Here is a 15,560-nt window from a genome sequence, read left to right on the forward strand (position 1 = left end):
TCTCCTTGTGTTATCTTTTGCTTAATGATTCTAACTCCCTTGCTGCACTGCTGAGCTAGAACAATGTCATCCCTAAGCGTGGCTTCAACTGAAAGATGGTTCAAATCACCTTGGGGAATGATTTCTAGATTAATCTTTCTCATTTCCCAACAAAGGGTTTCCTTGTAGGCGCACGTGTTGATCCAGCCGCTCGTCTACTTATTGTCGGAACCTCACCGTATTTGAGATTCAGTTTGAGACCTTCAATTACATCTCGTATTTTCAGTACTTGTTCCACTTGTTCTTGCTAGTTCTTCGATTGCTTGCAGGACGAGTGCCCTAGTGGCCGGGTCTCGCGCTCCACAAGATCGCGGCGACCATAGGAGGTGGTGTATCGGTTGCTAAGGCGCAGCATCCTTGGAAGGCTGTAGTCGGTCCGTGAACGTCGTCTCTTCCTTCAATCGAGTTATCCTACGCCTCTCATCAAAAGATCAGGAACAAACCCTAACGGGTTCACATCAGTTGGTAATCAGAGCAAGGTTGTTCGGTGAGAGACTTCCAATCGTTTGCTGTTTTTAATTTCCTATTGTCGAGAAAAGCCAAAAAGAATTTTAATAGATTAGTTTGCCTGCAATCCTATAGACCTTTTGAGCCTTTTACTAGTACTGCTAAGTTAGGGCTTGTTGAGTCTTCGGTTGCATCGGTTGCGTTAAGTTGCTGGTCTTAGTTTTAGTCCTTTAGAGTTTCAAGTTCTTGTCACCAAATTTGTCATGCATCTGGCTGTCTGAAATAAGATTTGTCATGCTGAGTTGGTAGAGGTTGTATGCAGTAATCTTTTTATTTTGATTGTCAAACAAAAGATTTTATTCCCCTGAAAAGAAAAGAGAAGAAAAAAACAAAATAAGAAAAAGAAAAGAAAAAAAGAAAGAAAGAAAGAAAAAAGAAGAAGAGAAAAGGAAAAAGAAAGAGGTTGTTCTTTGTGTTTCTGTTTTGATTCTGGTGGTGTGTTGTGACTTCCTTTGTGCCCAGGCTCGCGTCTCTAGCACGGTCTAGACTAGGACCAGCACAGTACCACCGTTGAACGATTATTCAGCTTGCTTTTGTGACTAACGTGGTACTAGTACTTCCTTGTTGCAGCCCACCTACAGCTCCACATATTCGACTACAGGTCCTATTGCTGCAGCACCGATACACTTCATTCCACGGTTGCGGATTTGTTGGTTGCCGTCCCCTCCTAGCAGCAAGGTAAGAATTGGTAAGAGCTTGTGCAACAGGTTGAGAGTGAGTGCCTTGCAGTAGCTACACCCTATTAGCTGTAAAGCCTTTAGGGTGTAATTGGCTTTTGATGATTGATATCTTTCGTTTAGGCTATTATGCACTTTCAGATTGAAGAACTTATGTTTTATTGCACTTTATTGGTTGACTGAATGCCTAATTGCCCGTTGTTAAATGCTTAGTGCCTTATTTAATATGTATTCATTGCCTTGTTGTTTTTCTCTTTATTCATGTTACTGGTCATGCCCAATTTTTTGTTGATTTGTTCATTATTTTGCAGGTCATTGGTTCTCAATTCAAGACAAAGAAACCCACAGAGGAAAATTACATGTTGGGCTCAAACCAAATATGTCCTCAGTCCCTCATCTGTGTTATTCTCTTATATAGGCAACCAACTAGGCTATAAAATTGCACTGGATCGACTGGTCGACTAGCTCAGAACTAATCGTGATTAATTGTTGCCTAGTCGCGATTAATCGCCTAGTCGGTACCCAACAACTAGAAGTGAGTTGACGATTTGAAAACATTGATATAAATTATAAAGAAATGTGAAGTCGACTCTTGTATATTTCTTGTAATCCTTAGACGAACAGATAATTGGTTTAACAATCCACTGCTGGCATAGGTGCATTACCTAGATTGTAAAAATCTAACCCCCAACCGCCGCGGACGGTCTAATCCATCTGACCTGTGCTCTCCACGACTCGCATACCACGCAGCCGCCGCCCGTCGCCCTTTTTTCTCCGTCTTTCTTCTTCCGCAGCTCCGTTGCTGCCTCTGCAGATCCGGCGCCACTAGCCTTCCCACACTCCTGACGTGCGCGCTGCAGATCGAGACGGCGCAGGACGAGCTCGACGTGCGGCAGGAGCAAATCGGGGCTTCCCGCTTGCTCGCTGCAGCCACCTCCCACACTGCGGCGGCGCTGCTCCTTCTCCTCGACGTCCGCCGCCTACGCCTCCGCCACCTCCTCGGCGTGCCCCGATGTCTTCATCTCCGGTGAGTGCGCCCCCGCCCCCGCGCTCGTTTCCTCCAGTTCTCCTAACCACTCGACGTGCTCCGTTCCCGCGGGGATCCCCAGAGGAGCTTGGGCCCTAATCGTCAGAGCAGATCCGGCATGGGTGCTGTCGGATCCGTGTTCTCCCCGCCATAGATGCTTCTCCTTCTCTCTATTGCTTCTCCACGACGCTTAATTTGATAGAGTCGATCGCAGGAGATGAGGGTGCTTCACCTCAGGATCCACAAGGGCCTACTGTACTGCACATATTGCCGCGGACCCCTCCGGCCTAACGACTGTATGCGCAAGCCTTGGATGGTGGGTGAGATGAGGTCCACGCAAAGTTTTTGTTAGTGGATGAGGGTGTTGTTAGTGTGCTATTACAGTACTCACCGTGGATTGGTGACTCGTGTGATTCTGACAATTTCTAAAAATGTGTTTGGTAGTTGTACTTTTCGCTATATGCATCTTCAACATCAGCTGATTCACGGGCATCTTGTGTACCCTAGCCTCGTGTAGCACCTTTGTTTGTTTGTCGAAAGAGTTTTTTGGGTTCTGCGTGCACGGGCATTTACATAACAAAGAGAATGTTGACAATATGTCCCATAGTTGAGCCTATTGCCAAACTAAAGCTTCACAACATCTGAACTCTTCACATCTAACTCGTGTTTGTTTGTTTGTTCTTGTAACCTGAGAGTGGCATTAGAGTGGCTGAAAACACCTTCAAGACACCTGCATGTAATAAGAAAGTAAATATTGCAACGCCATATGAGCAGAAAACAAGTACTTGCTTTTATCTAATATGCTTTCTTTATGGGTTAATTATATATGTGCCATCGTAGAGTAGGTATGATATAGATTAGCCATAAAGGTACAGATTATCTTAACCCACAACCTACGACAAAGCGGTTTTGGTTTTTTTACGTCATGGTGTTGGACTTGATGCGCATAGATCCGGTAAAGGGGGAGCTGCTATCAATGGAGGTTACACGCCATGAACGTGAAATGACCCTTGCTGCTCGATCTCCTCTACGAAATTAAAGTCTGCTGCAGCTGCAGGCAGGTGGGAAGTCGTATGGTTCCTGTAGCAGAAGCTAGTGTTCCAATTGGATGTGACGGTCGATAGGACGTGTCGCAGCAGCCGAGGCGTAGATGACAGGACTCGTGGCAGCAGCAGCTTGTGCCTAGTCCACGACCAGGCGTAGCACCCCCGCCCGTCCCATGCCATCAATGCTGTCATAGAGAAGCGGGAGCCAACCTAAAGGCGTCTGTCGCGCGCGTTGGCGAGCAGGCGTGCGTGGAGGCAAAGGCATGCTACCCACTGTACCATGCATGCCGGGGCTTATCTAGCTGTGCGCCCCCTCGCCCCCAAGCTCTCTCCCCCCCGAGCTCTCTCCTCCGCGAGCCACCGCCTCCGCCCCCAAGCTCTCTCCTCCGCTATCCTGCTACCTCGCTTGTGCAGATCCTGATTTCTTGCGTGGTGCCTCCTTCACGGTCTCCTCATCCTTGTAACATCCGTGGCCTCCATCACGCGCTCTAATGTCTTCATCTTCGGTGAGTGCGCCCACGCCCCGTCTTCCTCCCTAACCATTTTCCCGCTCCCGCGGCTGATCTCTTCATCCGAGTCCTGCTTAATTGATAGATTCAATCACACTAGATGAGTGCGTTTGTACTCAGGATCAAATTACTTTGATTTCAATTTGTAACTTGTAGTATCTGATCCATGTCCCATTTGCAGGCCAGGTCTGTTGGAAGTGTTTGCAAGATTCGTCTTAACTGCTCTGTTTGTGAATCAGCGCTGGTTGATGGGCTTTTTCAGGTTCAAATTTCTTTTACTTGTCAATAAATCTTCCTAACATTCTAATTTTTTTCCCTTCTATTTACATCCTTTTCTTTTTTTTCTTTTTATCAGTGCTCCAATGCCCTTTCTTTAAAGTCACAATGTAGAGTGGCACTCTGTTCTAATTGCGCAGAAAAGCATACCATGAGATTTGGACATCCTACTCCTCGAATATTGGCCTTTGACCCTATCATCGCAGATGGTATATTTTATTGCCCGGTTGACGGATGTGATCAAGAACTATCTGCATCTCAATACAATGAACACGTGATTATGTGTTCTCACGGAGAACTCTCATGTCCATTATGTTCTCAACCGCTCGCCTTGAATTCACTGTGTGCACATCTTGTCAGCGGACATGAGTTCAATGATGTCCAACTAAGTTATGGTCATATCATTGAGTCTGAAATTTCTAAGTATGAAGGGTGTATTTTTAGGAGCACAGAGGAAGCCTTTATATTTTTTATATTAGACAAAACCCTCTACCTTATTTGGATCGGAAGCTTATCTAATCCTCCAGATTTTAAACTTATGATGGCTGTGGCTAATATTGAGACTGGAGAGAATTTTGGTGTCGTCAGACAGGGTGCAGTACCCAGACGTTCTGACCTTTTTCGGGTTATGAGCTTCAAGCGGGTCCCTGCTAATGTTTTCAAGATTAGTATTATGATAGATTAGTTTGTATTAGTTAAGTTGTTGGTTCATGTTTGGACCTTTTAACTAGTCTGCTATTGGTAATGGTCATGATGTAAAAACTAAAACTATGGAGCCTGTGCTTCTTCTACGCTAAATGTATGTCGGGTGGTTGGTTGTTGTATTTAGAATTTGTTAAATGTTTTGTTGGATGTGATAACTGTGTTGTCATATTTGGACCTTTTAGAGCGCAGACTACGTTAACATAGTTCCGAGCCGCCGGGACCGGTGAGCTCGACGTGGGCTCATGGGGAGGGGAGGATATGTGACAGGTGGCGGAAGAACAGGGAGAGGGAGCTCGGGTTTGCTTTGTGGAGAAGAAGAGCAAAGACAGGAGGGGCAAGGCTTGGGACAATGTTAGGTCGAAGAATAGGGGGATGTCTAGAGTCTACTGTGATAGCATGGTGCGGTTTGGGGTTTATGCGCGGTGGACTATCGATCTGCAGCACAAGTAATCTCTGGTAGATAGAAAAATGAGCAGCCTCGAGACAGATCAGTTGATCTTCCCACTTGTTTTGGTGATGAGGATATAAAGGGAGATTCAGTGTATAGGGTTAACAAAGAGGCTGATTCCAATCCTGATGAGCACAATGAGGCTGCTGGTGAACAAAATTGTGGGGAAGCATCATTGATCAATGATGAGCCCACTGATGCAACATCAGCTGATAGTTTGGATCATGGCAAGACATGCCAGGATAGTTCTTCGATTCCAAACAACAATGTTCTTGCTGCTAGTGCATGTCAGTTCAGAAATGTTGTTGCCATTGTGGACCCTCCACGTGTTGGCCTTCACCCTACTGTAAGTAAATTTTAACATTTTGCTGAAAGGACTGTAATAGTTAATTACTGAAAAATCTGCTTTCTTTTCTCCCCTGCTACTAGAGTTTAAATGTGCTGTGAATTACCCCTTGTATTTAATCATAGTTAATCATAGGCCTGGCCGCCTGGCTATCTTAGTGTATTCCTCGTCCTCCATATGCCTTAACGTTATTCCTTGATAGTTCAAAGAATGGATCTTGTTATTTGTCAAATATTTTCATGTTAATACCTAGCACCCATTATCTGACTAAAGTCTGATGAGCAGTTGTACTTGTTTTATGTTTGTTATATACTCACGTCCTAGTATCTCTCTCTATAGGTGATCAAGGCATTGAGGACTCATCCACTCATTCGACGTCTAGTGTACGTATTCCATGTACCTGCATTCTGCTACATTATCTTAGTCGAATATACAACAGTTCTGAAATTCACTGCTTTTCTTCTTTTCTTCTATGGCAGGTACATTTCCTGCAATCCAGATAGCCTAGTCGCCAATGCGATCGAGCTGTGCACCCCAACATCTGAGAAACAAGAAAAGAACAAAGGCAACCAAGGATGGCGATCTATGAGTGCTGCTGGTCTTGCTAGGCAGCGGACGAAGTCCATGCCAAACTCTGAGCCTTTTATCCCCAAGAGGGCGATGGCAGTGGATCTGTTTCCTCACACCTCGCACTGCGAGATGGTTATGCTTTTCGAGAGGTGAGGGAAGTGTCTGCCTATGCAAGGCATCGTGCCTCAAATTCCTGTTAGTCATTTTAACCATTGTGTGTCGAGGACCATATCAGTTTTCCTCAGTTTGGTCCTCATATTGTAACATGCTTAGTAACATCTATTTGGTTGAGAAGCCATGACATTTGATGGTTACTGTTTGATATTCAGCATCATCTTGATAGGATCGGCTACTTCAGCGTTGATACACATTCTGTTTCCTGTTAAACGGACGCCAGAGGATTTAAGTACCAAATGTACCTGCTCCAGCTTTTATATGGATGGTCCAATCTGGAGTGGCATCCTAGTCAGGGAAAACCATACATAAGTACTGGAGCTATTGTTGGCTCGATTCCAACTGTGATAGCACTTATCTTTTTGTTCATTGTTTTGCGAGTGGGTTTGTCCTTTTTTTCATTTGATCTGACAGGATTTGAAAGAGATAACGACATGTTCCTACCTAAGTTGCATCATCCTAAATCATGCCGTCTCATTTTGGGTATGATGTGTTAACACTAGGGTATTTTGACGAGACTGGACACTTGCTCATTGGTTACTTGCTAGAATTAAAGATGAATGCCATTAAGAAAATGATTAAACTAAAGCTCAAAGGTTAATGATCATTTGCACCTCTTTTCAAAAATTTTAAAAAACCGCAGATATGATTGCTTGGATTTAAATCGAATAGGAGAGATGGAGAAAGCAGTATTGTAGATGAGATTGCTGTCGGTTGCAACCTTGTCTTTTGTAACTCTGTGTTTTCAGTGATTGGCCAGATCTGCTTTAATGGGGCCAACACAAAACTAAACAAATATCTAATGCTGATGGTGGGGAGGATTTCTGGTGCCCAAATGTAAAGCAGATCACAAAGGAAAAATCAAAAGGAAAAGGAAATGATTCCCAGAGATTGGGTTGCAGTAGGTCCAGGCATGAGGCATCAAATTCATGCCTGCTGCTCAAGTCCAATGCCACTGCCTTCACTGATGGATGCAGGCAGGCAGGCATGAGGTTTTTAGGTGGCCAGCATGCAAATGGATGGGCATTTCATTTCATTTATTAAGGGGGGACACACACGCTCCCGTTGGGGCTGAGACCAGGTTTGTTGCTACATAAATTCTGAGCTAACAACCGCTTGACTGCCGTCTGCCGGTGGGGGTGGTTAGTTATCATCACTGCTCGATCGGCAGCCATGAAACCAACCATACCGACGGCATGTGCAGCCTATACTACCTCCTGCAAAGTCAAACCATTATTTTGCTCTTTTTGTTTTAATAATTAATCTGAGTAGCCCAAGGTCAGAAAGCCCTGTTTCTGACAGGGGAAGACTTTCTTTTTTTAAAGAAAAAAATAAGTTTTTGAAAGCACCCACATGTATATATATATAAGTAGGATTTGTGGAAATACGAAATGTTCATTGAAATTTTGATCTCTAATATGGTTCGTTCTATTTGTCCACATCTCAAAATTTCCCACATATTTCCAGATGGGCGGCTGCTTGCCAGTGAGCTTGCTAATGCTTTGTGTGTTGCCAGTAGTGTTTGCTAATCCCTCTTTCCACGTGTGCAAGCAGATTAGCGCCAGCAGTGATGTCAAACCCTTGAAAACCATATATATACACGTGGCTGCTGATTAGCACTTGTTATCATCTGCCTGCCAAGTGATCCTCCTCCAATGGTTGCCGCCGTCTCAAGGTTAACAAATGCCCGCCGTCTCTCTAGAGATCATTGTAGCGCGTCACGATCCGACGTGTCGTCCCCAAGGGCCACAACTGGAAAACGGCCTCTCATGAACCGCCAACCAAAAATGCACGCATACCTACTCGTCACCTGTCCTCTACGTTGACACTGTACAAAGTGGGCTCTCATATGTATAAAACGAGACCATTGACACGTGGCAGTTAGGTCTGCCACCTGTCCCCTTGATATTGTCACATGCTCAAAACTAAATAGCGTTTTTCTTGTCGTAGAAAGTATGGATTGAATTGTACACCAAAAGTGAGCAGGACCACGTACTATTTTATTATACATACACACTTGGGGAAAAAGTGAAATACGGAATTCCTTTGTTACGATACAAGCTAGTAATAAGCTAGAACTCCTGTGCACCAATAAATTAAAGCTAGCACAACTCCAACACACCCAACTGGTAACCGTGAGTGCATCGTGGGTGTCCCAATCCATATTCAAATTCTCTTTTTTTGGTACAGTACTGACCACTAACAACCACACCCGGTCCTCCAGCAGTCCGGCCTAGAAGAACATCACTGTCAGCAATCATCTATCCATCTACTTATTAATATAAATAGCGTGTCAGCCTAAGCATTCAGTTAGACCGGGCCGAACCGAACCGATCAGTTCCTCGGTCTTTTCCAAATTTCGGTTATCTAAAATTTGGAAGTGATGGGTTCCTAAAATTTCTCAAGACCGAGCAAATCGGTTTTGGGTAGTTCGGTTCGGTTTTCGATCCTAACCGAACTACTTGATGAGTTTACAGAGCTCGTGACATCCCACAGACAAAAACCACATAAATTTATCCAAAAATTACAAAAAAAATTCACAAATCCAAACGTGGATCTCGTCAACCTTGGAGTCGTCGTGCGCCCTGCCTACTTCCTGGGGGTGTTGGCTGCCGGTTGTGCTGTCACGCCATCGCCAAACAGCTGGAGTGCGAGCCGCCGTCGCCCGCCGGATGGAGGAGGGAGGAGGGTGGACGGGCCACTGCTCTCCATCTTTCCCGCACCTTCTTCACGGAGCAGAGCCATAGCCGCCGCTGGTGGAGGAGGATGAAGTAGGCAGGAGCAAGCGCCGTCGGCCTAGTGCTGCGCGCCTGCGCAGAGCCGTGCGATCGAGCTCGAGGGCGCAGGCCACCGAGGGGACAGGGGTGAAAGTTGATTTGAGCTAGGACTTGGGTGAGAGCAAGATTGAGGTGTGAGACTCAACCATTTAAGTGAGAGGGCAGCTAAGTTCATCTCAAGAGCACTTGAAGCATCTTCATCCTTCGATTCACGTTTGTTACTTTTGAAGCAAGCTTACTTCTAGACGGTTTGGTGTCGCCCATGGAGCGTCCTCTCGTGTGTGCGCGCTCCGGAAAGTTTATATTACCCTATTCTTTGTGGATTTCATAGTAAGTGACTGAATCCTTTTTGTGGTTGATTGAGAAAGGTAAAGAGTCAGTGGAAGATCCAGCTCTTTGTGAGCTCCTCAACGGAGACGTAGCTTCCTCAGTGAAAGTGAACTTCAGGAACAAATCTCTTGTGTCTTGTGCTTATTGCATTTATTTAGTTCTTATTGACCTAGAGTTTGTTTTGTACCGATCTACATACTCGAGTTGTTGTGCTTGTAAAGATCACCTGCAGAAGTCTTCTAGTATCATTGTGCAACTTTTAATTCAGTCAGGTTTTGCAGTTTCAAATTTAATTTTGAATTTCGTATAAGAACTTTTGTTTTGTTGGAAGTTCCGACAAATTTAATTGCTGCGAAGAATTTTTCAGATTTTTCAGTTGCACCTATTCACCCCCTCTAGCTATCACCAAGATCCTTTCAAGGGGAGGGAGGGACGAGCAGACGCAGGCCACCGAGGGGAGAGGGGAGAGGGGAGGAAGGGAGGCGCTGGCGCCTGGCGGCCCGCGTCACGGGTCGCCTGGACCAGGTGCCGCTGCCGCCGTGTCTAGGGTTAGGGTGCAAGCGGACGGGCTGCTGGGTGCTGGGAGGGTGGAGTGGGATTGTGAAGGTGGGAGTGAAGCTTATATAGGTAGGGTTGATGGGCTGAAGTTTTCTCGTGGGTTAGGCTAGAATTTGCTGGTGGGCCAATTTAACAATTTAGGTTTTCTCGGTTTTCTAGTTAACCGAGGGTTAGAACCAAATTAACCGAGGTTATTTCGGTTATTAAGGTGCTAAAACTGAAGTGGTGACCGAATTTCTCGGTTTCAGGTTCGATTTTGGGTATTTCAGTTTGGTTTTTGGTCACGGTTAATTATGCCCAAATACTTCCACAATTTCATCATTTTACAAACCCCGAATAATTTGAGAATATTAGCGTTTACAACTATTTTACAAATGAAATTTCCCCTCTTTTTGATGATCAGGTACGGTGGCAGCACGGAAAAGATAAAAAGAGAGCAGATATCTTTCATCATCTATCCATGCTGATCGATCTTTCCTCCATGATGATCTATCGATTTTGCAACAGTAGAGGACGCGTTCTTCTCTTGGTGCTGTTACCATCAGAATCCTCCTTTCATCAAAGCGAAGTTGACCCTAGGGTGGGTTTAGAGATTTGTACTAGTGCACAGTGATCACCAAAAGCGCGTTACTCACAGCTTGCCACCAAACAGCATGAATCCTCAACAAGCTACCGGCGGAATCTTCGCAGAAACCGGGACATAGATATCCCACTGACATGCAGGTCCGGCGGAATCGATAGAGCTTAGTGGTCCCATCAGTAACACTTGGCGGAATCAATAGTCAGCCGCGTAAGGAATTCTCTGTTCATGATATATTTTTTTCCTAATCTTTGATAGTACCCAGTATCATCGTTCAGTTCACGTCATGTGTAGGTAAAAGCAATGCAACAGTGTGGTGATATTTAACTTTGATTGCACTCTAGTAAAAAGGCTGCAGCGTTAGTTTTACAAAAATGGTTTCAAGCTATTTTGATTCTAGAAACATTTGTATATTTATGGAATACCTAGACTGCTGCCTTCAAAAGTTTTCTTTTCTTTTTTCCTTTTCTTGGGTCTCAACACTGAGATTTTTAGACATGGAAAAAATAGAGATGGATAGAAAATTTGTATTTTCGACAACGGTGTCAATGAAGATAACTAATAACCTCATCTCTGAATGCAAGGATAACTACTTATATTTCTTCTGAAACAAATAATGTTGGTGCCATATCATTAGGAAGAAATGAAAATAAAGCACCTCTCTCTTGTGTACCGGTGGTGCAAATTACAAAGCTAAATAGACATTGCATGACTTGTGCAAAAAGAAAAGATTTAGTTGTGAATAAAGGGACGAGACACACGATACAAAGTAACAAGATCAGCAAAGACTGGACCTTGTATATATTTAATTTTTTTTAGGCTTTTTTTCATTCCCTCCACATCTTGTTTGGGAATTTAAAATATTTTTTTGTTTTTTATATCATTACAGTGTCAAAAACTCGGAGTGGAACTTTTTCCTTTTTTTTCTTTTGACAAGACTAATACTTTACGAAGAAAAACTAAGTACCCTTATAAGACATGAAAATAAAAACAAATATTCATTTGGGAACGAAGAGGAGGTACAATGCGGAGCTGTAAGGCTAGCAAGAATGAAACATTTTTGTGAATTTGGAAGAACTGTCTAGGAAAGAATATGGAAAAAAACAACAGCAGCAGCAAAAGATTCGCCAAGATTAATAACTTTGGGAGAATCAGAGCAGGCAGGAGTGGGCGGCTTTCCCTTTCCATGAGGGCCGGGGGTGGGTCCTTGCAATGCAACTACTAGCTGGTGAAGTGAAACCGAGGGACGTCGCTGCTGCGGTTGGCTTTCCCTTTTGATAGGCAGGGCAGGGCAGGCACTCTCCGCGTCCGCAGCTGCAGCACTGCCCACCTCAGCCTGTCGCCTCCACTCGCTTCTCCACCACAGCACTGCACTGGTCAGTCAATTCACTCGCTCGCCGCGCTCCCCTATTTATGATGGCTGCTGCTCCATCGCCGCTGCAGCACTAATCGTCGCCCACTACGACGGGTACCAATCAATCCATCCATCCATCCATCCATCAGAATCCTGTGAAAACAAACGCCAACCATTCTTCTTCCATCTTCCTCCTCTAGTGGCTGGCCTACTTCCTCTTCCTCCTAGTAGTAGTGTGCTACAAGCTGCAGGCAAAGGGAGATAGGAAAGCATCGAATCACATCCTCCATTATATTTATTTGTATTCCGGCATCCGTCGATCCTTCGTTTTCCACCACTGGAAGGGAAGCGAGCCGAACCATCCCAGCCTAAGGTTGCTTGCTCCCTTGCATAGCCGGCCATGGAGAAGGAGATCAATCCGCCGCCGCACACGGAGCCGCAGGTGATGATGAGGCAACTCTCGCCCCTCTTCTTTCCTCTGCTCTGAATTTGGTGTCTTGTTTTCGTGGCAGTCGCCGGTAGACGGCCTGCAGATTATGTGAAATTCTGCTGATCTTCGTTTCTGCTTGCATGCATGCTTATCATCACTGAAGCAAGACTGCTCTGAACCTTCTTACCGATCCTTTTTGTAGGACACCACTTCATCACCAACAGAAGCGAACCCTGCATCGTCCGACCACCGGCCGCGGACGCATCTCTCCATCGACATCCCGGCGTCAAGCCTGCCCGACCACCTCCCGACGCCGACGGAGGCCGACATCACCCCAACCCCGACGGGCTCTTCCACCACCACCACCACCACCACCAGCAGAAGGAGCAGCATCCCCATCACGCCCGTGTCTTCCTCCAGCAACAGCAACAGGAGCGGCGCCGCACACAGTAATAAGCCCCTGCGCTCGCCGTCCTTCATGCTGAGGCAGACGGTCAAGAGCCTCCTGCCCGTGGGGAGCTTCAAGTCCTCGGTCAAGGGCTACGAGGCGTCCTTCTCCAAGTTCTTCAACTCCAAGGTCATGGCCAGGACGTCCTCGCTTCCTCTCGACGACGTTGCAGGACACCAAGCCGTCGTTGACAAGTCTTCAGCAAGTTCTACTACCGCCACCGTAAGAATTTCGTTTCATTGCTGTCGATTTTAGTTTCATCATCATCTCATTTTATTTGCTTGCATCATCTTTATCTAAATAAGCATGTGATTTGCACCAACTTTATCTAAATAAGCACGTGATTTGCAAGCAGGAACCTGTACTTCACATGTGCCGCTCGCAGTCCCTCCCCATGAACATGAAGAAATTCAACGCCAAGAGCTTCAAGAGGATGGATTCGCTAGGCGGCGTTTACCGTGTAGTTCCCTCCACACCGAGAGCCCCAGCCGCAAGCAATGTCGTCCCTGACATAGTCCCTTCAGAGTCAGGTTCTGACAGATACTTGGCAAGTTTGCATTCTGCTCTGCATTCTGAATGTGCTAACTAATAATCAGTGCATCATTCAGGGGTCGGCGAAGATGACGGCGAGGACATTCCGGAGGAGGAAGCCGTGTGCCGGATCTGCATGGTTGAGCTGTCCGAAGGCAGTGACACCCTGAAGCTGGAGTGCTCCTGCAAGGGTGAGCTTGCTCTAGCACACAAGGACTGTGCCATGAAGTGGTTCACCATCAAGGGCACCAGGACCTGCGAGGTGTGCAAGCAGGATGTGCAGAACCTCCCGGTGACTCTGCTACGTGTTCAGAGCGTGCAGCGCGAGCCGAATCGCGTCGGCAACGGAGGCAACAGATCGAGATACGATCGGTACAGGTTACTTTTTAACAGTTGCTTCTATCATCGTCAGCATTTGCACTCTCTGTGGAAGCAGAACACCTAAGCTAGTGCTGGAGAGTGACACAACAGTATTTTATGAATCCCAAATTTTGACGAGTAATGCGGAACATCATGACAGCAGATGCTCATCAGGAAAATATTACTAAACAAAAGATTAAATAATTCTTTCCTGTTCCTACGACGCGAATTATATGTTTTTTTACTTAGTTTGTGAACAAGTTTTACTTGAACAAGCCATGCTAGCTAGGATGCTACCAAGACCTGATCCTTTGGAAAGAAATAAAGACGTTATTGTTTGCATCATTATAGTAATCTTCATAGAGATAACACCTATACCACCAGTTTTGGAGGGACGCAATATAATAATTAGGACACAAATGGTTGGTTTCCTACTTTGAGCAGATCAGCACCACACGTGCCTTCAATTTAGCATCTGATTGATGCATGTATGTGCTAGTTGTACACTAACTCTCACATGAAACTCACATACTAAGAAGTTGCACCAACTTGACGTATGCTTCTTGCTCATGTAACTCAGGGTGTGGCATGGGACACCTATCCTTGTAATCATAAGCATCCTGGCGTACTTCTGCTTCCTGGAACAATTACTGGTACCTTCCTCTCTGGATCTTTGCCACTTCTGGAGCACAATCAATGATTAACAAACATATGGCCGGTATGCTAATGATTCTCTCCGGCCGGTACGGTACTATGTGATACTGACAGGCGGCCCATGACGGCATTGCTGCGCTGGCGATATCGCTTCCCTTCTCATGTATCCTGGGGCTCTTCTCATCACTGACAACGACAAGCATGGGTATGAGTAGTGGCATCCAGGAGTTAGAACACCACATAGTTACAAGCTTGATTATGTTGTAATGGATCCATGATTCATATATCATTGCAGTGGCAAGAAGATACGTTTGGATCTACGCGGCCGTACAGTTCCTCTTCGTCGTGTTCTTCACCCATCTGTTTTACAGATATGTAAGCGCAAATCAGACCTATACATTGGCTCATCATATCGCTGGAATATATATACCTGAACAAACTAAGTTGCAACCTCATCTTGTACGTGCATTGTGCTGATGAATCAGTGATCCTAAAAAAAGGAAAAAAAACTTTTGCAGCTCCATTTGCAGGCCGTGATATCCATCATCCTCGCGACCTTCGCTGGGTTTGGTGTGGGGATGACCGGGAACTCCATCATCATTGAGATACTACGGTGGAGGGTGAGGCGGATGGCGCCTCCTGCCATGCCCCGCCGTGATCGCAGAGCGCGTGCAGCCCAGCAGCAGGCTCCGGCGTCTGATCAACCTTCCGGCCAGTTTTCAGTTGCCGCCGGGGGACAGCACAACACCGTCGCCGCCAGCGATGTCGAGAACCCCGCCGTCCCCCAGCCATAGAACTTGTATAATAAGCAGTTCTTTTCTAGTTAGTATATATATGTCTAGCAACTGTAGCTTACCTGCTGAGAGGTTGGGGCCTTATTTCACTGTACAAATGGTAGAACAGGCAAAGTCTGGATTTTGTTTTTTTAATGGCGAAATAGATCCCAATCTCATTCCAAGTTCCAGTTTTTTCTTTTGCAGCATGTAAGTAGCGTAGCAGCACTGAAAAGAATCAGTGCTGATGTCCTTCTCTATCAGCAGGTGCTGATGCATACTACCTTGTGAAAGGAATCAGTATGCAGTACTGAAATTTATGGTGTAAGGTTGTTAGACGTTTCAGTGTGTACTATATCCATTCTCTGCTAATGTCTTGGGGCACATATGTGTATATAACCTGTTAGAAATCTGAAGGAAAACAAGTAAAGTTGTTTGGTA

The 15,560-nt window shown here is 45.5% G+C and overlaps 2 protein-coding genes across 10 annotated transcripts; both read left to right on the forward strand.

The window, feature by feature from the left end:
* Nucleotides 1–1,795: 1,795 nt before the first annotated feature.
* LOC112899393 (zinc finger CCCH domain-containing protein 24-like) lies at nt 1,796–6,772 on the forward strand. 8 transcript variants are annotated; one of them, XR_003230044.1, is made up of 6 exons: nt 1,799–2,250; nt 2,465–3,802; nt 3,987–4,067; nt 4,161–5,580; nt 5,920–5,963; nt 6,060–6,725. XR_003230044.1 is itself a non-coding variant. In XM_025967843.1 (4 exons), exons 1-4 carry the CDS (start codon nt 2,236–2,238, stop codon nt 6,634–6,636), a joined length of 456 nt encoding a protein of 151 aa, XP_025823628.1. In that variant the 5' UTR covers nt 1,796–2,235; the 3' UTR covers nt 6,637–6,772. The 8 variants fall into 8 exon arrangements, 2 of the variants coding, with proteins under 2 accessions (XP_025823628.1, XP_025823630.1); XR_003230046.1 differs by having other exon boundaries at nt 1,806–2,250; nt 3,711–3,802; XR_003230045.1 differs by lacking the exon at nt 2,465–3,802 and having other exon boundaries at nt 1,807–2,250.
* Nucleotides 6,773–12,009: 5,237 nt separating this feature from the next.
* On the forward strand, nt 12,010–15,560 carry LOC112900368 (probable E3 ubiquitin-protein ligase MARCH10). Of its 2 annotated transcripts, none has more exons than XM_025969194.1 (8): nt 12,010–12,365; nt 12,556–13,023; nt 13,157–13,331; nt 13,410–13,710; nt 14,273–14,345; nt 14,461–14,551; nt 14,642–14,721; nt 14,865–15,560. In XM_025969194.1, exons 1-8 carry the CDS (start codon nt 12,324–12,326, stop codon nt 15,138–15,140), a joined length of 1,506 nt encoding a protein of 501 aa, XP_025824979.1. In that variant the 5' UTR covers nt 12,010–12,323; the 3' UTR covers nt 15,141–15,560. The 2 variants fall into 2 exon arrangements, with proteins under 2 accessions (XP_025824979.1, XP_025824981.1); XM_025969196.1 differs by having other exon boundaries at nt 12,011–12,365; nt 13,410–13,704.

This window comes from Panicum hallii, chromosome 7 (assembly GCF_002211085.1).
Source record: "Panicum hallii strain FIL2 chromosome 7, PHallii_v3.1, whole genome shotgun sequence".
Taxonomy (NCBI): domain Eukaryota; kingdom Viridiplantae; phylum Streptophyta; class Magnoliopsida; order Poales; family Poaceae; genus Panicum; species Panicum hallii.

Bases quoted from the DNA above. Each gene is read 5' to 3' on its own strand.
- LOC112899393 (XM_025967843.1), top strand. The intron at 5,964-6,059 runs GTACGTATTCCA...CTTCTATGGCAG, and splicing joins CCACTCATTCGACGTCTAGT to GTACATTTCCTGCAATCCAG. The intron at 6,300-6,479 runs GTGAGGGAAGTG...TTTGATATTCAG, and splicing joins ATGGTTATGCTTTTCGAGAG to CATCATCTTGATAGGATCGG.
- LOC112900368 (XM_025969194.1), top strand. From the start codon at position 12,324: ATGGAGAAGGAGATCAATCCGCCGCCGCACACGGAGCCGCAG. The intron at 13,332-13,409 runs GTTCTGACAGAT...TGCATCATTCAG, and splicing joins CATAGTCCCTTCAGAGTCAG to GGGTCGGCGAAGATGACGGC. The intron at 14,722-14,864 runs GTAAGCGCAAAT...AAACTTTTGCAG, and splicing joins CCCATCTGTTTTACAGATAT to CTCCATTTGCAGGCCGTGAT.